This window comes from Harpia harpyja, chromosome 3 (assembly GCF_026419915.1).
Source record: "Harpia harpyja isolate bHarHar1 chromosome 3, bHarHar1 primary haplotype, whole genome shotgun sequence".
Classification (NCBI taxonomy): domain Eukaryota; kingdom Metazoa; phylum Chordata; class Aves; order Accipitriformes; family Accipitridae; genus Harpia; species Harpia harpyja.
Window position 1 is genome coordinate 13,738,290 of NC_068942.1, and position 26,701 is coordinate 13,764,990.

The following is a 26,701-nucleotide window of genomic DNA, read 5'->3' on the forward strand; positions in this document are numbered from 1 at the left end:
TTGAGTTAAAATGTTTTTGATATTTATAAGATGAAATCTATGAAACACTTAAAAATGTCATTACTGTTATAATTTATTCTTTGTATTATGTGAAGTTCTGCTTCATTCTGGAAGACAAGGATTAACAGAGGGTACAAATACATAATGAGTAAGAACACATAATATAACAAGAAAAAACATTGATCGGCATGACAGGCAGATGTAGACAAATTCCTAGCCTAACTACTGCCCAATTAGAAAGTGGACAGATATAACAACATTTATGGATGACACTAAATTAATTATTCGAAGTAGCAAGACTATAGAAGAATTGCTCTATGTCAACTTGCACAAAAAGATGTGGAAGACAGTAAATAAAATGAGCTCAGAACAAGAAACTGTCCAGGAATGCAGAGACAGAGTTAGGCTAGCCAAAGCCCATCTGGAGTTGAACCTGGTGAGGAATGCCAAGGGCAAGAAGGGCTACTACAAGTACACAAGCAACAAAAGGAAGACTAGAGAAAATGTGGAACTGCTGCTGAATGGGGCAGGGAACCTGGTGGTAAAGGACATGGAGAAGGCCAAGGTACTTAATGCATGCTTCACCTCAATCTTTACTGGTAAGAACACTGATCTTCAGAATTCCCAGGTCTCTGAGACTACAGAGCAAATCTGGAGCAAGGAAGACATAACCCTCAGTGGAGGAGGATCAGGTGAAGGAACATGTAAACAAACTGCACATACACAAGTCCATGGGACCTGATGGGATGCACCCATGAGTGCTGAGGGAGCTGGCTAATGTCAGCCAATCCCAATTATCTTTCAAAGGTTGTGGAGATCAGGAGAGGTTTCTGAGGACTGAAATTAAAAAAATGTCACTCCTGTCTTCAAAACAGGCAATTCAGTGTCAAATTAATTCCTGGAAAAGTGATGGAGCAAATCCTGCAAGTCATATTAAAGACAAGAAGATAACTGAATGTTATCAGCATGGATTTATAAAGGGGTAATATTGTCTGACCAGCGTGATATCTTCCTACAGTGAAATGACTGGCTTTGGTGGGTGAGTAGAGAGCGCTGAATGTTGTTTATCTTGACTTTAGCAAGGTTCTCAACAGTCTTCCATAACAACCTCAGAGACAAACTGACAAAGTACAGACTAGATAAGTGGATGATGAGGTTAAATGAAAACTGGCTGAGCTGTTGGACTGAAAGGGTCAACGTGAAGTCCAGCTGGAGATCAGTCACTAGTGGTGTACTCCAGGGGTCAACACCCACACCAATACTGTTTAACATATTCATTAATGAGCTGGATGAGTGGACAGAGTGCACCTTCAGCAAATATCCATGTTGTACAAAACTGGGAGGTATGGCTGGTAGACCAGAGCTGCTATTTAGAAGGACCTCAGCAGGCTGGAGAAACAGGCAGACTGGAACCTCATGAAGTTCAAATAAGGAAAATGCTAAATGCTGCACCTGGGAAGCATAAACCCAGGCACCAGTACACATGCTGGAAGGATGGTGAGCAGCTGGGCTGCATTAGGCAGAAGCATTGCCAGCAGGTTGAGTGAGGTGATCCTTGACCTCTACTCAGCACTGGTGAGTCAAACCAGTCTAAGAATGGTCAAACACTGGAGCAGGTTGCCCAGAGAGGTTGTGGAGTCTCCATCCCTAGAGACAGTCAAAACTTGATGGGACATGGCCCTGGGCAACCTGCTCTAGTTGACTATGCTTTGAGCAGGGATTTGGACTAGGTGATCTCTAGGGTCAGTTTCAACCTCAACAATTCTTTGATTCTGTAGTGTAAGTAATTTCTCTTTCCAATTCTCTACGCACATCTCTGTAACAAACCTGCAGTTTTATTTCTATTCTGGAAGCAGACAGAGAAAGAAAGTTTGCAACTAATGAAAATAGGTTTGGCATATAGTCTCCTACAACTGTCTGTAATATTGTTGATTTCCTGGCAAGCTACAAGTAGTTAAATAAATAGATAATATAATTTTTAAAATTACAAAGACAACCAGAAATTGCTCAAATATTACAGGAATTTAAATACTAAATATGGCATCTATCTCATTTCTCTTATTTCTATATTACTGGTGTACAGTGGGAATTAAGAGAAAAAGGAAAATATTCTTGTCTGATGGCTACACTACAGAATAATTTTCTTAAAGACACCTCAAACTGATGAATTTAAACATTTAAATATAGCAAATAATTCAACAGAAGTTATAGAGAGAACATGATATCAAGTTAGATACAGGACCATTAAGTCTAGAATTGAAATGTGCTATTTCTCAGTCCCACAAAGCTCTGTTGGTACAATGGCACTCTTTGCTGGTGCCTGGTTCTAGTTCTGTGATTCAGGCACACATCTGAAATCATGCTGCCACTGTAATCTAAGCTGCTACTGTTCTTTCAGCAAAACTCTATCACCTTTATGCAGTTCTCTAATAGCAACAGGATTAGTCCAGAGAAGAGCAATGACACTATACTTCTGTAGTGGCTTTTCATAACTGACCCTTTATTTTATCTTTTCTTTATTATTACACTGTAACAATAAGTGTAGATCTTACACTAGTTTTGCTTTTACATTTTGGAATTATGAAATACTACAGTATTGCAATAGCTCTTTTGAGGGCCAGAAGGATCATTTTCAAACTGACTTGAAAATCATAAAGAGGTGGAAGTGACAGGGCTGAGGGCTGAATGCTGCACATGACATTTTGAAAGAGCTCAATTATTTTTCTAAGTTTAAAAACTAGTAAAGATAATTAATTACCATGCATTTGAAGAATGACTTGAAGATTTGTATACAAGATTTTGATACATTTTTGACAAGACACTTATTCTAGAATAAGTGTAGCATTCTTTACCAATCCACATAACAAAAAAATCTCACAAAATACATCTAAGTCTTCTATTTTTAAGGCAAAATCTACATTGCCTCAGGCACAAAATGGCTTTCTAGTTAACAACCTATTTTCCATACTATAAATAAACATTTTACTTCCAATAACAGATTATTGTATATACTTCTAAAGCAGAGCAAGAAGTAAAAAATCTTTCTTCAAGCTTAATACTTTTCATTTCTTTAAACTTGACTTTATAACCTGAAAAATTTGTTTTTTTTTTAAATTATGTGGGTTTTATACATAAAACATTGTCTCAGCATGTCACTTATTTATCCAATATCCTGACTAAAAAAATTCTAATGGGTATCTATACTGTTTCACAGTTTCTACTAGCACTTTATGAGTATCATGCCCCACACATTCATACAAAAATATACATTCATTCTTTACAAGCACCTATATGCAGTCATTGATATGCATATGCGTATGTGTATATATATTTTTTTCGCACCAATATACATTCTCAGGAAGAGAAGTTACTCATCTTTGGAGGTTACCACACATTACTGTTAATCAGGCCCTCAGAGGCTGGGAAATAGCAGAATAAAAATTGACTGTGCAAATCTATTTCAAGCTATTGTGACAAAGTAACACGATTTTCTTCCTAACACACACATGCACACCCACAATCAGTTTCATTTGGTGTATTTTGGACTTAAGTAAAGCTGCAGTGATGGTTTGTTTTTTTTTTTTAACTCTGAATGTTTGACTTTTGTATAATTTTCTTAAACAACTGAATTATCTTTGATCTTGTAAGAAGAACAGATCAGAATTAATACCTTTCAGTTCCCCAAACAGTATGAGTGTTGTTCTATTTTGGGCACCATTCCCAGGGACACATCTCCTGCCAGCACATTCTGAAACTCTTTTACCAAAATGTTGCTTTGCTGAAAGTTGACATACTCCAAGATTCCACAGGCCCTCCTCCCTGCCTTCCATGAAATGTTCACTTTGAGATGTGTTGAAATTCTTTGGTGATGAGCAAAAGACAAATTGCAGCACAGAGCTTTTGAAATTTTTTTTTTCGAGCTTTTAGTATCAGTAACAATATTAAGAATTCATTTGGTTGTGTTAATTGTGCTTCATGAATACACCTGTAGTTGATTTATATAGGTCCCCTGCAAGTCTTTCAAAATCTTTCTGTTACCATTTCCAAATGAAGAAAATCCAAGCAAAGTTTAAGTAGCAACATTTCTTATGAACATGCTCAGAGTATGCCATGTTCACATTTATGAGTAGAATTTCTGAATTCCTGATCTACCAAGCATGCAATCAAACTCCTTAATCATTACTTCTAGGAGGAATGAGGTTAAAATAAGATCTAAGTAGGCAGAGAGGAGGACTAAGGGATGATTGGGAAAACTGGTACCAATCAACTTTCCCTGTACAGCTGAACTTATTTTGATCTTTGTAGTGATCAAGTACCGTACAATGAAGTATAGATATTGTAGAAATAGACTGAATGAACAGATTCATGACAAGCTCTAAAAATAACTTGCTGAAGATTTGACATGAAAAACAGAATTGCAAATCACCTCCTTGGAGGAAAAGCACATCTTTGAATAGAGAAGTTGTTTCATCAATTTTCTCCAGGTAATTTAATTTCTACTAAATGGGGCCAACCCCAGCGACCAACCTTTTCTGAACCAGAAGATACAGAATAAAAATGTGGACACATGAATTTACCTAATAAGAGGGATAAGTCCCAATGGAAATTAACACTGCTATTAGAGAATTCTAATTTTCACATGTATTTCACTTCAGCAGACATATACATAGAAACAATAATCCCCATGTTATTTTCTACCATTCTTCACTATCATTATAGCAACAAAAGTGATTGTAAAGATCAGATAATTGTATGAGGATATGAAAAATGTAACACTTTTATGAATACAGCTGTAGCCCTGGATCCCATCAGTTTCTAATCACTGCTGTAAGCATAGATGATGCTTGAGCTAAAGAGTTATCTTTTGGAGTCTCATTTGAAAAACTTCAGCTGCTGCCTTGATGGGCTATGATTCAGTTCACTGGCAGTGCAGTGAAAATGAATGCCAATTATTCACTGTACAGTTTTTATCTGTAACTGAAACTTAATCATTTTATATAACCAAGTGCATTACCTACGCATGTCCAAATAGCTAATAATTATAAATGGGGATTATACTGGTTAGACTTAAAACATATTCTATGTTAATGCTTATGTACTAATTCTTTCACCCAGTATCTAAAATATTTGGCCCCTAATTCACACTTGATTTGGCCCAGTGCTAGCATTCTTTTGGCAGTAACTTCTCAAGGAATATTTGAAATGATTCCCCACAATTTCCAGAAACTTGTGAAGCTGTGATGAGCCACACCTAAAAAAGAAAAGAAAAAAATAAAAGAGGGAGTGGGGGGCAAGCGGGCAAATATCCTATTTATCAATGCAGGCAGGCAGGAAAATAGTCAAGGGAAGGAACAGAAATTACAAACTAACAGTTTTACATGGTAATACACGCTATTTATCACAAGGGATCCTGGCTACTAAAGTAAATTAGGATACTACCTGAATTTTATCTATACTTTAAATAAAATCCTGAGTTATCTAGCAGAAATGCCAAAAGACAGAGTATGGATGTTGCTCCAAAAAGTAAGCTTGAGTCTGGCAATTCACTGATAGGATTTGATAAGACTGGTAGAATGAAAAATAGAAAAAAACAGAAATAGAAAAAGAAGACAGGTTATTTTAACATAGCAACAGAAAAGTGATTTTAAAAGAAAAATATTCATTAGTAGTGGTTAAAATTGTGAAAATTAAAATTAGAAAACCATAATACCCTAACTGTGAAAACCATTACTTAGGCATACTGTAGTTAAACGACAAGAAGGCAATATTCACTTACTCCTAGTCTCAAGACATTTCAGATAAACAGCCCCCTGAGTACAGATCATCAGAAAAAATCCACACATCTCAGAGCACTTATTGAGAAGACCCTACTGTCAAAGTCTCCTACCACTTTGGGTGTCAAATAACTGAGAATATACTTAAAATCTTTCATCCGGTGTCTTTGGGAAACATAGGAAGTGATCAGCTCAAAAGATCATGTAATAACATTCATGACTACTAAGAAAAAGTGTATACATTATTATTCTCTGTGTCTTACTGTAGTATTAGAAATATTGCTGGACCTTGCTTTACTAAATGCAGACTGTGTGGAAGTTCCTTGCTCTTTGGAAAATAATTGCTCACTCTCAACTGCTCTTTTGTTGAAAACTACATCTTCAGTGTGTCCTGTACTTGAAATCAGTAACACACTCCTTGCCTGCAATTTAATAAGGAATTCATACATGCACTTCTGCTATGTTCCTCACTGAATTAATACATAAATTTTGCACACTTGAGCTAAGCTTCTGGCTTGGGATTTCTTTGACATTTTAGATTACTGAGGTTTTAGATTTCCCTGGCATTTTTTCATGGCCTTTTGCAATACTTTCTGCTGCACTCTATCTGAAATCTATTTTCTGCATAACATTTACTCTGAGTTAGGATCTGTTTGTACATTTTTCCATGGGAACATCATATACAGCCTTTATTAGAAAGTGACTAAGTAGACATGCAAATTAAGTGTCATCTTGTAAGTGAGTATAGAGACCAATGTTTGGCTGTTGGTTTGAAGCAGTAATAAAGCCATAGTTGCTAGTAATTCTATGGTCATGTAGAAGACCATCTCTTTGATCGTTCACCTTAAAGCAAACCAAAAAAAAAAAAGCAACAGAAGATGCATAGTATGGCATATATAAGTGAATTACATTGATAAATTCAGACACGCAAGATAAGAATTTGCAGGGAGGTTCTGTAAATCTATGAATATATTCAGTTTGCTCGAAGTGAAAAACAGAAGCTCAAGCAACAAAAGAGACACAGTTAGTTGCTTGTCAGGGGGACACCTGCTGCTGCTTATTCAGCTTGGGACAAATGACATTGGAAATAAAAGGTCAGAGCACTTGAAGTTGTGGATTAATGAATTAGCAATTAGACTGAAAGGCACAAAAAGCACAAGTGATATCTTCTGGCATATTACAAATTATCATAATAAATTTTCCTATAGACCCCAGGAAAGATTTCACACAGAAATGAAATGCTACTTTAATGAGGAAAAGAAAGCATGCAAACAATAATAACTGGAAGATAATATGAACATTTAAAACAGTAAACATACACATGAAAAATACATTACAGGCACTTAACAGTTAAAGAATTATGGATACTTTATGATGACAGAATAACTGGAAGGAGTTGGAATACTATTTTTAAATATTAAATAACGTGAATTAGTAGCTTTGTTTAAAGGGAGGGTTGTGCTGGAAAACAGCCAACATAACAAATGTAACTAATATTGATTACTGAAAATTCAGAGAAGAATGGTTCAGCATAGAACAGTAATGCTTAATCTGCAAGGTAAATAAATATATACCAAGAAATAAAAATGCACTCACAACAGATGGCCTTCAAATGGCTAAACAGATAAATCAGGAAAGAGATAAATTATAAACAAAACATAAGAAAGCTGAAAATACAAGCAGATAAGGATAAGAAAACTGAAATACAAACAGTAGTATTTTAAACATATACATAGAGTACAGAAAAAAGGGAATTGTGTTGTCTTTTTTTTTTTAAAGAGCGTAGGTAAAAATAAAATAAAATGGCAAGATACTAGAAAATAACATACAAAAACTTCAGCAGATCAGTAGGCATTCAGCTTACCATCTATATTCATCTATATTCACCAGAGTTGCTGGTTCAAGCAACAACTATATCTTAACTGCAGACTTGCCAAAACACTATGTGGTTTATAGAAGGTTACCCCTCAAAACATCATCTCCCCAAAGGATCAGACTTCAAGTTTCTGTTATATATAGAAAAAGTTTAGCATGATTAACATTTTTATCATGTGACAACTTAGATTCAGTTGCAGATGCTAGCTTAGATCTAAGATTTGAAAAAAAATTAACTCTCACATAGTTTGTCAAAAACGTAGCTTAAATTTTGTACTTAGAGACGAGCTTAGACTCCTCTGTAAGTACGTTACGTATTAAATGACAATTTAAGTTCCACTTTTGTAATGCAAAACTGCTCAATGTATCCGATGTAAACTCATAAAAGGAAAGGAGTAATTATTATAAAAAGTGTGAAAGCTTTATAGCTGAACAAGACATTTTGTAATGAAATCTATGAGCAAAGAAGACTTGGAAACTCCAAAATCAAGATAGATTTATGGATTCTGTGGGTGAAAATTATTCAAAGACAGGTAAAATGTTACAGCTTCTGCTGAGCTGAGTATTTATCTTCCTTTCAATGACACTCATTCAAACTGAAAACCAATGAGTGGTTTGTGAGTGCTCAGAATTCAGTATATGTTATTACATCTTGTATACTGAGCTGAGATTTCCTCAGTGTATTAAGGACATAACATTAAAATATTTCCCTGTAATATAATTTATTTGATGACATTTTACCTAAAATTTCACAGTTTTCTTTAGCCTTACTTCTAGACCTTGAAACCCTCCCTCTGAAGGAGTCCTGAACACTTTTCACCTTGTCATAGTTTAACCCCAGCCAGCATCTAAGCACCACGCAGCTGTTCACTCACTTCCCTCACAGTGGGATGGGGGAGAGAATCGGAAAGGTAAAAGTGAGAAAACTCATAAGTTGAGATAAAGACAGTTTAATAGGTAAGGCAAAAGCCACACACGCAAGCAAGGCAAAACAAGGAATTCATTCACCACTTCCCATGGGCAGGCAGATGTTCAGCCATCTCCAGGAAAGCAGGGCTCCAGCACGTGTAACGGTTACTTGGGAAGACAAACGCCATCACTCTGAACGTCCCCCCTTCCTTTTTCTTCCCCCAGCCTTATATACTGAGCATGACGCCATATGGCCTGGAATACCCCTTTGATACTTTTGGTCAGTTGGGATCAGCTGTCCCAGCTGTGTCCCTTCCCAATTCCTTGTGCCCCCCCCCAGCCTCCTCGCTGGTAGGGTGGGGTGAGGAGCAGAAAAGGCCTTGACTCTGTGTTAGCACTGCTCAACAGTAACAAAAACATCTTGGCATTATCAACCCTGTTTTCAGCACAAATCCAAAACATAGCCCCATATTAGCTACTATGAAGAAAATTAACTCTATCCCAGCCAAAACCAGCACACACCTTCATTTAAAAAATGTAGATGTGAAGTGTTAAGAACCAACATCAGCAGATTGCAAAGAAACACTCTCAGACAATAGAAAAGTATTGTGACCCAAGCCTAGCAATGAACTCAAGGTTCTCAAAACAGCAATGGACAGAACCCAGTACAAAACCACTCCACCTGCACAGGTTTAGAACAATGAAGATTAACACACACCGCTAACCACCTGCATGGGATAAGCACACACTGATTCTGCATGGGATAAGCACGCACTTATTACACAAACAATGGTAAATGATTAGCCTACCCCTTAACACAGGTGATTTAATTAGTCTACACAACTGTATTGTAACATATATAAACCCTGCCTTCCTCAATATCAGGGTGCCCAAGCACTAGGCTGGGGCATCACGTGTGCATTGCTTAAGAAAAAATCCTTTGTAATTCTATACTCTGTCCGTGTCTCTCTCCTCAGTCAGCGGTGGACACCCGAGGCACAAGCGTGGGTTTGAGTCCCACCAGAAACAGAGGCGCATTAGTGGGTTCGAGTCCCACCAGAAAGGAAGTGAGTCCCACTGGATTTCCCTTGACATAAGGTTCTAAGCCTGTTACATTATCTACTACACTCACATGATCACTCACTTCTTCCTATTATTCATTAAAGATCTGTGTAACACTTACCTTTGCCACCTCAAACAGTAGTACTTACATTCTCTCTCCTTTCTTATTTTCCTTAGTCTGAACAGCTTGAATATTCCCTCACATAAGAAATGAAAAATAACTTTCTGTCTGTGAATACAAGTTGTGTTGATGAGTAATATTATGCATCATGTAAACCGCCCCATCAACAGAAACCATGTATTTAAAAAAAAAATATAGGCCTTATTAAGCCTATTTTTGAATGTGAAACTAAAGTACATGCAGATTTGTTGGGCCTTTTTTTTATTTTTATGATGAATAGATGTGGTTACTCCTCAGGCAAAAATGGACAAAACCCATGATGTTTTATCTAAGAAGATTAATTTAAACCAAGATTTGTGAGATAATTTATCTCATGCTATTAGCCTAGTGAAAAAATATTTCAACAAACTATACAACCAGATGAAAGACAGGCATTCTATCCAGACAACTTAAATGATCTATTTAAAGGTACAGAAAAACTAGGAACACAAACTTGTTATGAAGGCGCTGTTAGCAAAATTACTATTTTCTTTCTTAATGGATAAAGGTCTTCAGACAGCTGTTTTTCACATTATAGTTTCTCATGGTAATCCTTATTTTTTCCAGCTCCTAATACAAGCATGATAGGTGACAGGGATAATGAAAACTAATTGGAAAATACCATAATTCCATGAGAAAACAGCTATGTTTGCTTGTATAAACAAGTATCGGCATTCAGAAAAGTCTTAGTATACTTTTCTGAGAGAGGAATTTATCTACTCACATTTACTGACAGTAATTAAAAAAAAATAAGATTAACACTCAATGAATACTGTAGCAAGCGCAATACAAATATAATTTTGTAAACATAGATTGTAACCTCAAAATTCCTTCAAGCACAACCTACATGTGAGCTAACACCAAAAGGCAGACTCCTGGGCTCTTATTCCAAGCCCTTTTCTATATTGGACTAGGGCTTGTGACATGCTTTAAGATATCCCCATGCCTCTAGTTGCTGTTCCATCAATGAAAGGGTCTCCCATAGGTCTTAGATCTGACAGCACTATGTGGGGGTCTTGGACAGCTCAAGGAAGCTCAAGTGGCACCAGACACTTATGTGTGGGCTACTGGCTTAATCCGTAGCAGTTTAAACTCCCATCACAGCCAGTGAAGGTCTAATCAATACAGATGATGGAGCCTAAAGAGCAATTCAGCTGACCAAGTTCTAGAAAAGTGTTTTGTGTTCCTGAATGTGTCTACTGCATAAAAGATACCCCGAATAGCCAACCCATCCTCAAATGTGTTGCTCTAGAATAGGAGGGATGTCCTCTGTGACATCTGCTGCCTTATGCAGATGTGCTTGAGATCATGGAGCATCTAACCTGAATTAATCCACTGGACACAGGTTTAGAAGATAAGTCAAATTTCTCTCTCAGCTCTGGTATGATTTTTTGCACTAGATCTCTATTGGCTAAAACAGAAGCCTACGTAGCTAGTGCTCCAACAGGCACCTTTTACCAAAACATTCACTTAGGCATTTTAATCCTGAACTTAGTCTCTCGCAGCCTGTCTTCCCCTCTTGGATACAACATTCTAATCTGTGGAATTGTACACTTTGAGGAATTGACTTTATGAGGCCTGATGTAAGATGTTAAATAGGTTCTAAATATGTATCTGAAAAAAGGAGTTCATATCAAAATAATCCTTTTTGAGAACATCTGCAATCATTAGTACCTTGTTTATATAATAACACTAAGTAAAGGTAGGCATTGTCAAAAACTACCTTTCACATCTATTACATGAGCTGCCCTTGTTTCATAAAACTATCATGTTTTTTACCCTCTCAAATTCCCTGCTTTTCACTGATAAATCTCATTTTTTTCATGAGTCAAAATTAACAAGACTGCCATAATGTTAATTATCTCAGCAAATACCTTGACATGCACAGAAGATGGTCACAAAAAATCTATTTTAATATGTTAATGAACACAAGTCAAAGATACCACTTATCTGAAAAAAGAAAATCTGCCCAAGATTACCAGGGCTTTAGAATAATATTATTTATAGGAAGAAAAAAAAAAAAAAGGTATATTTAATGCTCTCAACACAGCTTCTTTTTAAAGGAAGACAGAATAGGAAATTTTTTTTTTTTTTGCTTAAAAGTGATGATCAATTGCAAATTTCAATGTACAATTAATGTGTAAAAAAAGTAAAATCTCTTTTTTAAACTGGTTCACATGTATATTGTACTTAGGTTTCCTATAGTTTGTATATTTAAAGAAAGGGTCCTTCAAAAGAAAGAAATGTAAAAGACCTCAACAACTAGTACATTTATAATAAAGCTTTACCACCTCAAGAATGCAGAAACACATTTTTTGTAAAGCCAAACTTTAAGAACTAAACTTTAAAGTGTTACCAAATAAAATACTGCAATTACATGCACCCAGTTCTCCCTTCTAAGAATGCAAATAAGTATCTTTGCGAAAAACAGAAAACAAAGCAAATTAAGCAGATCTCTGAGTTTCTGTGGGTTTGGGATTTTTGTTTTGTTGGGGGGGGGGGTGTGCACAAGTACTTTCACAGAAGATGCACACTCATTTTGCAGATGCTGGTGGAAAGATATCTTACTCTGAAGTTGATTCTTTTTCAGACAAGAAAAGTGTTAACAACAGACTCGATAATCATTTTGCAGTGCTTGACATGTTATAATGTATTTTAATATACTGTGAGTAGTATCAGTTCTAAGGAGCTTAAAAATAATACCACAAGTATGGAGAACTAAGACAGAGAGAATAGCATCAAAATGAAATTAATACTTTTTTCCTCTAACAAAAATCTTCTGCTTGTTTACTCAAGTAGAAAAAAATGTAAACTATGCATATCATTGTCTGGTATCCCACCGTTCACATGATATAGTAGCAGGGGAAGAATAATTTCTAAGATAGCTGATAAAAAACTTGTGTCCTAGCTTTCTTTTATTTTATTGAAGTCAGAATGTTCCATGGCAACAACAAGTCTTCACCCAAGTCTTCAAAAGGAAAATCACTAAGATACCAAATTGACTGGGGGTCAACATATGATCCTAAACTAAACATCTGATCCTGAATTTCTAATTTTATCAAAATCTCTTTTAATTAAAATGTTGAATAGATTTTGTTTCCCTTCCTCTATAGAGTACCAAAACCAGGACAACAAATTTCAAAGAGAAATTCACTTATCATTAATTGATTGAAAAATACTTCCCAGAAGAATTTCTAACAAAAAAATGTTTTTGATAACAACAGTTACAGTCAGTAAATTCTCTTAACTGGGAAACAAAAAAAATCTATTTTAGGATTCATTTCAGAGTCAAATTCTCTGTTGAAATGTGAACAAATGTTACTAACAGTTTCTACAAAACACAAAAATAAAATATCAAGGAGTTTTAATGATACTCTCATGATTCAAACAGGAACAGTGATATGGAAATAAAGCACTTAAAACATAGAATCATAGAATCATTTAGTTTGGAAAGGACCCTTAAGATCATTGAGTCCAACTGTTAACCTAACACTGCCAAGTCCACCACTAAACCATGTCCCTAAGTGCCACGTCTACACGTCTTTTAAATATCTCCATGGATGGTGACTCAACCACTTCCCTGGGCAGCCTGTTCCAATGATGGATAACCATTTTGGTGGAGAAATTTTCCCAATATCCAATCTAAACCTCCCCTGGTGCAACTTGAGGCTGTTTCTTCTTGTCATTCTTCTTGTTACTTGAGAGAAGAGACCGACACCCACCTCACTACAACCTCCTTTCAGGTAGTTGTAGAGAGCGATAAGGTCTCCCCTCAGCCTCCTTGTCTCCAGACTAAACAATCCCAGTTCCCTCAGCCGCTCCTCAGATGACTTGTTCCTTAGACTCTTCACCAGCTTTATTGCTGTCCTTTGGACACGCTCCAGCACCTCAATGTCTTCCTTGCAGTGAAGGGCCCAAAACTGAACACAGTACTCGAGATGCAGCCTCACCAGTGCCGAGTAGAGGGGGACAATCACTTCCCTAGTCCTGCTGGCCACACTATTTCTGATACAAGCTGGGATTCTGTTGGCCTTCTTGCCCACCTGGGCACACTGCTGGCTCATATTCAGCCAGCTGTTGACCAATACTGCCCGGTCCTTTTCTGCTGGGCAGCTTTCCAGCCACTCTTCCCCAAGCCTGTAGCGTTGCATGGGGTTGTTGTGACCGAAGTGCAGGACCCGGCACTTGGCCTTGTTGAACCCCATACAATTGGCCTCGGCCCATTGACCCAGCCTGTCCAGATCCCTCTGCAGAGCCTTTCTTCCCTCAAGCAGATCAACACTCGCTCCCAACTTGGTGTCACCTGCAAACTTCCTGAAGATGCACTCGATTCCCTCATCCAGATCATTGATAAAGATATTAAACAGAACTGGCCACAATACTGAGCCCTGGGGAACACCACTTGTGACCGGCTGCCAGCTGGATTTAACTCCATTCACCACAACTCTTTGGGTCCGGCCATCCAGCCATTTTTTTACCCAGCAAAGAGTACACCTGTCCAAGCCATGAGCAGCCACTTTCTCCAAGAGAATGCTGTGGGAAATGGCTTTACTAAAGTCTAGGTAGACAACATCCACAGCCTTTCCCTCATCCACTAAGCACGTCACCTTGTCATAGAAGATCAGGTTAGTCAAGCAGGACCTGCCTTTCATAAACCCATGCTGACTGGGCCTGATCGCCTGGTTGTCCTGCATGTGCCACGCGATGGCACTCAGATGATCTGCTCCATAACGTTCCCCAGCACCAAGGTCAGACTGACAGGTTTGTATTCCCCAGATCCTCCCTCCAGCCCTTCTTGTAGATGGGCATCACATTTGCTAACTTCCAGTCAACTGGGACCTCCCTGGTTAGCCAGGATTGCTGATAAATGGTTGAAAGTGTCTTGGTGAGCACTTCTGCCAGCACCATCAGAACCCTTGGGTGGATCCCAACCAGCCCCATAGACTTGTGTGTGTCTAAATGCTTAGCAGGCCACTAACCATTTCCCCTTGCATTATGGTTGCTTCATTCTGCTCCCCTTCCTGCACTGATGCAGCACAATAAGAGAACAGCACACGTTTAAAATGTTAGGTCAAACCAGCAAGGAACATGGAGCTCAAGAAACGGATTCATGAACTTATCAGAAGACAGAAACAGGGTCGCTGCTGCATGCAAACGTACAAAAGAAAGGTCTGGCCTGAGAACTACTTTACCGTATGGGCAAGAAAAAAAAAAAAAAAGATTGATTTTTCAAGATTTATAGAAGACATGGCAAGAATAAAGGAATAAAAGAGACAAGTAAAAAAATAATGAGATTCATTTTGGTGATGTTCTACTGAATTTGAGAGTAAGATAATCAAGGTGAACATTAAGAGAAGTCTGAGATGTAGGTTTAGATGGAGAAAGATAGGTCGGGGGAAAAAAAAGTAGATTTTTGCAGAAATTTAAGATGGAATCACTTCTGCATTATGACACGTTTCTATCCATTTTTATTTTCTGATGTATCATTACGTGATTACATGGTTAATCTATATTATGAATTAATGGAAAACATGTTAAAGAGGGAGAAATAACCATTTCTGGATTTAAATTGATAATTTTATAGCTGTTAATGTGATTGAAATAAATATTAAAAAAGACCGATATAGAAGAATGTTCTAAACTTAAGGCCTAAATAGTTTGAAACCTTTCTTGCAAATCCGAAGTAAGATATTACAATACTAGTTCGCTATTCTTCTATTGACACCAGTTTAACTTCTCACCAGCAGTGCACTCAAATTTTGTCATATATAAAGGCATTCTCTGGAGAATCTTTTGAATCTCCACTCGTCTCATAATTAATAATTTTTTTTTTTATGCTTACTCAGTTGATATATCTGTTTAAACTATGACATTGTTATGGTTTGACCCCAGTTGGCATCTAAGCACATTCAAAATGACATTCAAAAGGAATTAATGAATATTTCCACACTTCAGATGAATAATAAATTGCAGAAATTCAGGAGGCAAAGAGTTGATGAGGTAGCAATTCTATAAAATTAAGTTCTAGATATTATAGGGGATCATGTACTAGACTCAAGAATATCACACCATGTCGTGGTTTAACCCCAGCCAGCAACTAAGCACCACACAGCCGCTCACTCGCTTCCCCTCCACCCAGTGGGATGGAGGAGAAAATCAGGAAAAGAAGTAAAACTCGTGGGTTGAAATAAGAACGGTTTAATAGAACAGACAAGAAGAAACTAATAATGATAATAATAACACTACTGAAATGACAACAGTAATAATAAAAGGATTGGAATATACAAGTGATGCACAATGCAGTTGCTCACCACCCGCCGACTGATGCCCAGTTAGTCCCCGAGCAGTGACCTCCCTGCCCCCACTCCCCCCAGTTTATATACTAGATGTGATGTCACATGGTATGGAATACCCCTTTGGCCAGTTTGGGTCAGCTGCCCTGGCTGTGTCCTCTCCCAACTTCTTGTGCCCCTCCAGCCTTCTTGCTGGCTGGGCATCAGAAGCTGAAAAATCCTTGACTTCAGACTAAACATTACTTAGCAACAACTGAAAACATCAGTGTTATCAACATTCTTCTTATACCTAACTCAAAAACATAATACTATACCAACTACTAGGAAGACAATTAACTCTATCCCAGCTGAAACCAGGACAGACATCTATAATATTTTTAAAGAAATATGAAATTATTGACAGTTCACAGTCATAAATATTAGCCACAAAGGAAGAGAGATAAATCACTGTGCCAAAGTCCTGAATTTTCCAAATTCAGCTAAGTAAGGCAAAACACATTTCTGAAGTCACTACTGATATTCTGCCTCTGATTTACTAACTAGGTTGTCCTATGAAACATTCTTATTATTTGAACCTGATGATGATTAGCACAGGAGCCCTTAGCAAAAATCTAGGGAGTCTTGCAAAAAACAACTAAGTCATTCTGAGTAATACAGAAAGGAGAAGGTGAATAGAATAGCATTCTATTTGATAAAAAAAAATATCATTAAAGGAAGGTGTTACAATCCAGTGATCCTCTGTGGAGAAATATTTTGAAAATGGACTAATAATAACGTTCAACAAGTAGTAGTATATGAGTAAGTGTCAGTACATTAATTTAGGAGCATCATTTGAAAAAATTTCAGTAGGAGTTGTGTTATACATAGCTTTGAAAATGTTGACATCAGACCAGTGTTTTCACTAATACAATGAGGCAGCCATAAAGCAGATATGGTGCTCTAAAGAGCACTGACAGACCACAGGTTTTGATGTCCAGCACATATAATGTTGGTGCAAAAAGGCAGAATGCTTGATCTTTCTTTCTCTTGTAGAGTCTCTAACTCCCTACTACTGTCAAAGTTTTTGGGATTTTGATTAATGAAAGAGGGATGGCTAAACTGTCCTGCACTGTATTGTAAATCTCAACTGTCAGACCTTTTGCACAAAAGTCACAAGGAGGAAGACTGTATCTATCCTTGAGGAGAAGAGGCAAGAGAAGCTCCTTAGCCTAAACTTATGAGGCTCTGTATGGCAGGACTTGCTGTAAGTATGAAGGAAAGAGATAGAGTCTAAACAATGTGATGAAACTGCATTTGAAAAGTGGAGGAAGAGAAAAGAATATAAAAAGATGGAAGAAACTTAAATTCCTTTACTCATACAGATTTTTATTTGTCTCAAAATGAAAGCAACCAAAATCTATATACGTGCTTACTGGAAGCTTTTTTTCACTTTTACACAGTAATACAAAGAACTTGGCTCTAGTCCTTCAAGAACAAAAGGACCTTAAATTAGGGAAAAAAAAAAAAGAAAAGTAACAAGTTATTTGAGGAAGATGTCTCCAGAAACACTTTAAACTGATTATATAAACATCTGAAACTATTCTGTTCTTGAGAGAATGGAAGACCACTACTATTTTCATAAACATAAGCATTTTGTATGTAGGCATTTATTTACTAAGATATTGATTTTAAAAAATTCAAAAGATACTGAAGTAAAACACAAAGCTATGTCTAAAGTTAATTCAAATTAAGTAGTGCTTTCCAATTGTCCAACTACATAAGTCTTAACTTCCTCCAAGCTGAAAATCCTACTCCTCTGAGATACGAAGAAAAGTTCCCATTTAAACCTCACATATAATAAAAAGAGCAGTCATAATCTAAAAATTGCTACTTTTCTGTAATTATTTATGAATCATAAAAGATCTGCAAGCTTTAGAGTCTATTTGTAATGCATAAGCTTTGTGCTGTAGAAGAATCATTGAAACAGAGTCAAAGAAAAAAAAATGTTATTTTAATCTTATATAATAATAACAAATTACTTCCCAGTGGATTTTTCACTTTCATTTCTATCTCTGGGGAAGTACAAAATAGTAATTTTTGCCTGTTTTAGAACCCAACGATAAAAATGTTTTGAAGTAATTTTGGAGCTGTAAAGTAGAATGTCTAACAGAAATAAGCAAAATTACATATTTTTATTCTATCAGTATCTGCTAGCTATAGGAGAACATAATTTAAACACTCACACTATATATCTCATACAATATAATACACTGCCATAACAACTTTTAGCACCACAGAACAACCTGACATCTCCGGAACTTATAATTCAGTTCAAAAGAAATTCAATCAATCTATCCTTGAATAAAGTTCTTGAACCAAAGACAGCAAGTCAGTATAAAGAATACTTCTTTATGAAGAATGCATCTGTAAGGATGCAGATACCTGGATTTTAGCTCCCCCTCCCCCAAATATCTAACACCCTTGTCTTGAATTAACCAGAGGAGGGTAAAATTGTGGCAAAGAAATCACACTGCTTAACTGGAGAAATTCAATTTAAATTGTTTTCATAGGGAAATCTCATCTATATTTGCTGTCCTAGTGAATATTTCTCTTCCATTTGCAGCTATAAAGACCACTGTCTTTTCCAACAAGAATTCATTATCATTCAGTTGTCAAAGGGAAGGAATCACTGAACTAATTTTTCATTTTCAGTATTTACCATTTATTCAAAAGGAAGCTAGTCATTGTTTGGAGACCAATATCAGAATGATGACGTATCTGAACACTAAGTAAAACAGTCAAAGAAAGAAGATATGCAAGTAAACTATGGGAAAGGAGATTGAAAACACACAAAGCCTTATGTAAAGTCTTCAGTCTCTGTTCACACTATAGAATTTCAAGCCTGAGACTGACATGATATGCTGAGCTCAGTTCAGATAGCATTATCTTCATTTCACTTACACTTTTGAGTCCAAGTAACTATGTAAAGTGACTAAACACAGATTTAAACAGTTTATTTAAAAATTTATTCTGTTTGGTACTTTCTATATTTATATAAATTGTGCATCTTCCTTTCTACACACATACTATACAGAAATTATCCATTTTATTTATTCTTGATTAACAAATGCTACAAACTACCCTTGTAAAGATATATACCACAGCATAGTACCCTTTCTTTCTGAACTTAAGTAACTGACAGTTAAAATATAACAAGCACATAAAAATAAAATAAATTCTAAAAATATTTTTCAAATAGATGTAAGTACTATGCCAACTTTCAGAAGTTGTCTCTGACAGAAAATAAAGACAGAAAAACTCTGTCTTTATTCTGTAGTCTATTTATTTTAATTAGAAACTTCGGTTGAAAAATGTAGGCAGAATCATTTTAACTTTCCAAAAGAAACAGTAATTGAGTTTATTAAATCACTTTACACAAAACAAACCTTTTTGACAATTAAAAAAATATTCTCTAAGGTAAAAGAAAGACTGAAAAACTAAGCTAATGGGTCATGTGAAGTACTAAATGTATAGAAACATCAAATGTGGTAACTGTCTATCTGGAATCCTCTAAATTCTTGCACATCAGTTCTGAGGTCTGAAGTGTTGCTTGCTAATAAAATGTACCAATAACATGCGTGCGAATAAAGGGCACAGATGTATAAATAAGTTGCATTTATTCAAATAGATTACAAAATAAGAATAGATAAAACCAGAGAAAAATTTGAAGGAAAATTTTAACAACTGAGAAATTGAGACACTAGTAAAAGTTATGATCCAGGTTAAGAAGTTAGACTACATCTTCCATGATGCACTAACACAGTATCTAAACTTTCTTGACTCCCAAGTAAACATGATTTCAAAAGGCAAAATAAATTTTAATCTAAGTTTAGTTATATGTTATCTATGGGAAAAAAGAACACATGTTCCATTCTGTGTTACCAAGAGGAAAGGATGGGAAAAGATTCTGTTCCACACATTTTACTGCTGCAACTTCTTCAAATGCATTTTATTTCAAGATTGTCTTAGTGAAAAGCTTAGGAGGCCATACTAGTGCTTGTTCAAGAAAGCTTTAGGGCTGAATAATAAAAGCATACCAAAATGTGATTTTTTCTTTGCTTCTGAAGAATTATGTAAGAAATACTTCCACAATATCCACCCCAATCATGGAAAATTAGTTCCAGATGATGATACTACCTAACAACTAATGAAATCTAATAGTTATGCATGCCTATGCATTTATACATGTGTAAAAATATGCATGTATAGAGATGGACAGAGAGTCTAGCTAAATATGTTTGCTTTCTATGTAGGTGTACTAGGTATAATACATACACACATTTAAAGAAAATATAAATATAGTACTCCCATGCATTCTTCTTAAAAGTGTGTAGCTAGGCATAATCAACATCTTTTGCAACAGCAATACCAGATTATTATTTACTAGAAAAGCACAAAGATAACAACCCTCCTAGTAAATATGACTATTTTGATTAACAAGTTCTGCCCATCTGCTGAAATCTTAAAGCAAATTGAAACAAGATTAGTGATTATTTTTCTTCAAGCTATCATGCAGTTTCTGCCATCACTAGTTTTCACTTGAATTAGCTATAAAATAGCCTCCCCTTCTTCCTATTTTAAATGACAGTGATGTGCAGAATATGTTTTATCTCATTCTTTGATCAAATGTCTCTATATCAAGCAACTCACCCAAATAAATACAAAAAGGGACAATGACGTAATTTTCAAATTGACTAAAATGTTTCTAAGAGACTGAATTCAACTGGCATGACCAACTGGGAAAGCATGCTTTGAAGGACATGAAGTAATACCTGCCTTACTCATTTACAAGTAATTGTAATAGTATCTGTTTTGACACACATTGCATCACTTTGCTCCCTCAGTACATGTTGATATTTTTGTCTTGCTGCTTGCACTTTATTGTTAAAATTTCAAGAAAGATGTTCTTCTTCTTTGTGTATATCAAGTAATTTATGTGTTTATACTACACACACAGAAATTTCTCTAAGACAAAGTCTCAGATCCACTATCAGAAGAGGAGGTCTGACTTCTATTGATTAATGAAGATGTATGTTTTGTCCCCAAAAAACATATATTTGTTTTCAGAAATAAATTTTAAATACTATCTATTCCATATTTTGACTTAGGCATATGCCACGGAAGAGCTAAACCAGTTTGGTAGAAACAAACACTCCCTATAGGCAAAACAGAGATGCAGAATAGTCTTCGTTTAACAAATTCACACTAAAGAAATCGTTGATGTGAATCTACTTGTATTATTTCTTTAAACATCTGCATTTTCCAAAACAGTACTATTCAAACATCATTATCATAAAAGTTTTACAATTAGTGTAGAAAGAATTGAAATCTGAATGCATAGTAGAAAGCTTCCAAAAGCTAACTTACATGATCAATTAGTTCACGAACCATTCCATTCCACTGTCCGCTGGCATCTTCCTGGGCTCCATATTTTCCATCCTCCACCAGTCTAATCTCATAGGAAAATCCAAGGATAGTAGACAGCTCCCTGAGGAGGTCGATGCAATAACCTTCAAATCGATCATTTCCATACAAGGGTTTGTCAGACTTCTTGAACATAACATATGGCTCTTCCTATAAAAATTAGACAGAATGGATAATGAGTGCCCCACACCTTTCTTTTCTTTTTAACCTAAAGTAGTACACTGTCATGATACCACTCCCTGTACAAAGAACTAAAACGAAAAGTAGAATCCTTTTAGCTTTTGGTTACATCTGTCTAAAGTCTTTATCTTCAAACTGAAGTTAGTCGGAAGACCCTCTTTCTCATTTTTATTTGAAAAAATGACACGTAAACACCATAGACATATCTTCAAGGAATTCATATAAACACTAATTTTAAATGTGCTCCTTAACAAGTTACATTATACATTAATATCAAATGCATTGTTTGGATGGACATTGTAAGCCTCTTAAAATGCAGAAACAATGTGTTTTGGCAGCCGAAAAATAATTAATTCAAACCCCAAACATCAATCAAATGCTTTAAGTATTAGGTTTTACACTTTTCTTTACACAAGTATTTTAACTGTTTTCTCAATGCTTTGTTAGTAAAGTATAGAAAACCCACAGGGGGAGGAAAAAGTCAGTGAAAGCACCTACTGTTCTGTTGCCTCAAGTTATAGGCTGCCACTTACAAGACTGCAGCAAAACCAGAAAAAAGTTAACTCAGAAAAGCAAATTCTGTGATATACATTCCATGAAAACTGAATTTATTTTCTTTAAACGTTTCTCTTCTTTAAACATTTATCTTCTTATATTTAAACTACAATGTGACTTTTTTTCATAAAGTGTCATGCAAATAGAACAGCAAATTGAAATGATTGGCAGGATATTCATAATTATGGGAAGAAACTTAACATTTAGCAAAATATAGGATTTTCACATCTGTTTCTCAATATAGGATAGCCTTCCTCAAATACAAAGCTGAAGGGAAAAAGACAAAAAACAAACAGTAGTCTTCCACTACAATATGGCATGAATATTCAGGTTGTATTTGATAGGTTATATACACAACTCAGTCCGTACTCATGTTTTAGACAGGCTTTTTTCTTTTTTTTACAATAATAAAAAAATAAGCACCAAGTAAGGTAAGACAAATGGTAGTAGATGCAATTACTGCACCAAATACAAGTCTCAATGAATAATCAGATGAACTCTCCAGGATAACAACAAAATTCATACAGCCCTGGATCTCCACATCAGCACTCAGTGGGTTTAAAGACATTTCATTCTACAGGCATCTGACAGCTTTAATAAGCATTTGTCAGCATTCATGATGTAAACATCTGTCTTGAGGTGTCCCATGATTTAAGCATTATATCTGCATGCTAATACCCAAAATGCAAAGGAGAAAGCAAGGAGATCTCTTGCTCTTAAAAGAAGTGTGTTCAATCTGTTCCCCTGTTGCCTGTTACACTTTTTTTCCTACATAAAACAAACTACTGAATCAAGACTCTGCTGAGATTCTATTTTTATATACTTCTATTGAAATTAATAAGGTTATGGCCATATTTTTAAAAAAGTACACCATTGATCTTCATACAATTAACGAGGAATGTAACATGAAATAAACTGTCCAGATAAACTACTAGATTGTTTTGACAGAAACTTTTCAAACAGCAGATAGGCAAATGACTCCAGGAGAGCTCTTCTAGATGTAGTGCTGACAAGAACGAAGACCTGACTGAAAATATGAAAGTTGACAGCAATTTAAATGACACGGATCATTGAATAATTCTTGAGAAGCAGAGACAGTGACAGAGTAAAAACTGTGTATGAAAAGAGTTGTTAATAAACTCAGACAATTGATATGAAATATGTCATAGAGAACAACTGTAAGGAAAACAGTTTTTCAGGTGAAATGAGAATTCCTTAAAGAAAGCACACTACTGACCAAGCAGAAGCTATGCTAAGACAAAACACAGAATGTAAAGGACAAACAGAAAAGCAAACATACATACATAAAACTTACGCAGGGACAAATGCATAAATGCCAAAGCAAAAAATACAGTACAATTAGCAATTGATATTAAGGATAAAAAGCCACATTCTAGAAACAAGGATAAAGGGAAATTCTAGGAACTAGTTCATCTGTTTCCCAACAGGAAAAGAAAACCATGAAATGACATTACAAAGACAATCAGTTTGATGATTTTCCTGGGCCTATGTTCTCTGAAAAGGCTAATGCTGATCAGATAATATATAAAATTATCACAAGAAACACATGTAAAAGTGTTTAGACTAAAGTACGGAAAGACAACTTCAGTGAGACCTTGAACTTTAAGTATTTTCAGGAAGATTTGACCTCATGAATTCACAGAAGAACCAGTTTTATCAATTTCAGGTCCATTAGGAATTACCTTTAAGAATTCATGGAAGCTTCAAGGAGGCTGTAAAAGACTTATCTTTAAACACTTCCCAATGTAAAAAAACTTTACAAACTGGAGAAAGGAGGGCTATGAAATTGTATACTGATGAATGTAGTTTTTAGAAAAACAGTAGTTTTATCCCAAGCAAATCATAAAACTATTTTTATTTGTGGGAATCTAAAGCTAAGAGAATATGGAGAAAGGGAGAAGTTGAGGAAAGTCATTACATCATGTTATACACAAAGCCATCCCTGTTCTCTCTAAAAATATGAAGAAAATTTGACTGTCCAGAAACGCACACTTCATTGAAAGAGATTCATTATCAATCTGGAAAGTTTTAAGTGATATTCCTTTATACAGTACAGTTAAATATGTCCACTTATTCTTGAACAGAAAAGATGCTAATTGGATGTGTATTCACTCTACAATGGGGCAGGATCAGAAGACAAAATGGTAAGTTTCAGAAAATAGGAGAGTAATTAAAAAAATGACATTCAAAAGGAATTAATGAATATTTCCACACTTCAGATGAATAATAAATTGCAGAAATTCAGGAGGCAAAGAGTTGATGAGGTAGCAATTCTATAAAATTAAGTTCTAGATATTATAGGGGATCATGTACTAGACTCAAGAATATCACACCATGTCGTGGTTTAACCCCAGCCAGCAACTAAGCACCACACAGCCGCTCACTCGCTTCCCCTCCACCCAGTGGGATGGAGGAGAAAATCAGGAAAAGAAGTAAAACTCGTGGGTTGAAATAAGAACGGTTTAATAGAACAGACAAGAAGAAACTAATAATGATAATAATAACACTACTGAAATGACAACAGTAATAATAAAAGGATTGGAATATACAAGTGATGCACAATGCAGTTGCTCACCACCCGCCGACTGATGCCCAGTTAGTCCCCGAGCAGTGACCTCCCTGCCCCCACTCCCCCCAGTTTATATACTAGATGTGATGTCACATGGTATGGAATACCCCTTTGGCCAGTTTGGGTCAGCTGCCCTGGCTGTGTCCTCTCCCAACTTCTTGTGCCCCTCCAGCCTTCTTGCTGGCTGGGCATCAGAAGCTGAAAAATCCTTGACTTCAGACTAAACATTACTTAGCAACAACTGAAAACATCAGTGTTATCAACATTCTTCTTATACCTAACTCAAAACCATAACACTATACCAACTACTAGGAAGACAATTAACTCTATCCCAGCTGAAACCAGGACACACCATTAACTGAGAAGAAAAAAAAAATTACCTAATTGGATCTGGTCTGAGAGCGAGCTGGGACTGGAGGACCTATAGTGGTCCCTTCCCATCAAAATTACTGTTTTATATTTTTTACACTATTAATGATTCAGTTACTGTATTAATTCAGTTTTGAATACTGCAGTTCAGGAGACATATGAACCGAGGTCTACAAAACAGGATGAGGAAAGAATGAAAGAATATAGGTTATTTCACTTAAGGAAGAACAGACTGAGAGGGAAGTGATAGAAGTCTTCACCAACAAAGTTGTTGCAAAAAGGAACCAGAAAAGCTCTTTTTTGTAGAGGGGACAGGAATTAATGGCCTTAAACTTTGGCAAAAGAAACAAAGGTTAGAAATTAGGGGACACTTTATAATGGTAACTACAGTTAAGTACTACAGTAGGTTATCTAGAATTCGGGCTGTTTTGCTAGAAGAAAAAGCTAAGCTCAATCACTTCCTGCTAAAAAAAAATGGCCAAGAAAACAGCTACCTGTGCAACTGTTTCTCATGCGAAAAGAATATTCACCATCCAGGAATTGAGATCCTGACAATAGAAAAATTGTCCATTTCAGCTCTGAGGTTCTGTGTTTTGGGAATTTTCCAAAATATCTGGAATTTCTTTATCAACAGTAGTCAACTGAAAGCTATTATCCCGTATTAAATTGGAGTTAAATATTCAATAAAATTGTTTATCTACACTTTTAACTCCTAACATTATTTCTGAAGGTGCAAAAAAACTTGTTTCAGATGTAAAAAGACTCAGACTTGTGCTTCCCAAATACAATGTTCTATATATGCCTCCGTAGGCATTATGAAATTCCCATATAGCTTGGAATGCTCATGTACACAGATCCTAGACATTTGCTCTCTGAGTTGTTCAGATATTTACAGAGTCACACATCCTCCAGTCCATCTGGAATCTTGACAAGACTCTTAACAACAGTTTTGTTACTATCTTCCTTTCCAAGCAATCCTGAATTATATGGGGCAGAATTTAAATACGTGCGATATCAGGGAGGCAGTATAATTGCCAATTCATGCTTTAATGTCTCCTTTACTTAGTAAGGACAGCAGGATTTTCTTTACTGAGCCATCCAGCTCATTCATACATTCTTACATATTTTTCTCTAAGATCATTACAGTAATCCTCAATCATTTTATCTGTTCTGCTGATGCTTTTATACACTTTGTTTAAAAAAGAAAATCCTGCAATACTTTTTGGAACTCATAGATCCAACTCCATACTCATTATTCTTTACTCTGACCAGCTTGGATAAGGTCTACAGTAGTTCTCTATGCTACTATTTAATAATTCTAATATTTTGCTATGGAAAAAAAGCTTTTGCTAAGAAGACTGCTCAGTGAGTTATTAATACTCTTTTAATACTTTCACGATCCTTACATTAAGCCATCACTTAATGGCTCTTGCTGTTTTTCCTTACAGTCTTCCACTGTCCAAAATATTTG

At 35.9% G+C, this 26,701-nt stretch overlaps 1 protein-coding gene across 4 annotated transcripts in view; it reads right to left on the reverse strand.

Annotated features, from left to right (window-relative positions):
- Positions 1-26,701, reverse strand: part of GRIK2 (glutamate ionotropic receptor kainate type subunit 2) — a 432,874-nt gene that overhangs the window by 159,420 nt on the left and 246,753 nt on the right. For all 4 annotated transcript variants that reach the window (XM_052781434.1, XM_052781430.1, XM_052781432.1 and 1 more), the window contains one exon: positions 21,480-21,686. In XM_052781434.1, coding sequence (XP_052637394.1) covers positions 21,480-21,686 — 207 coding nt within the window. The remainder of the gene's footprint in view (positions 1-21,479; positions 21,687-26,701) is intronic.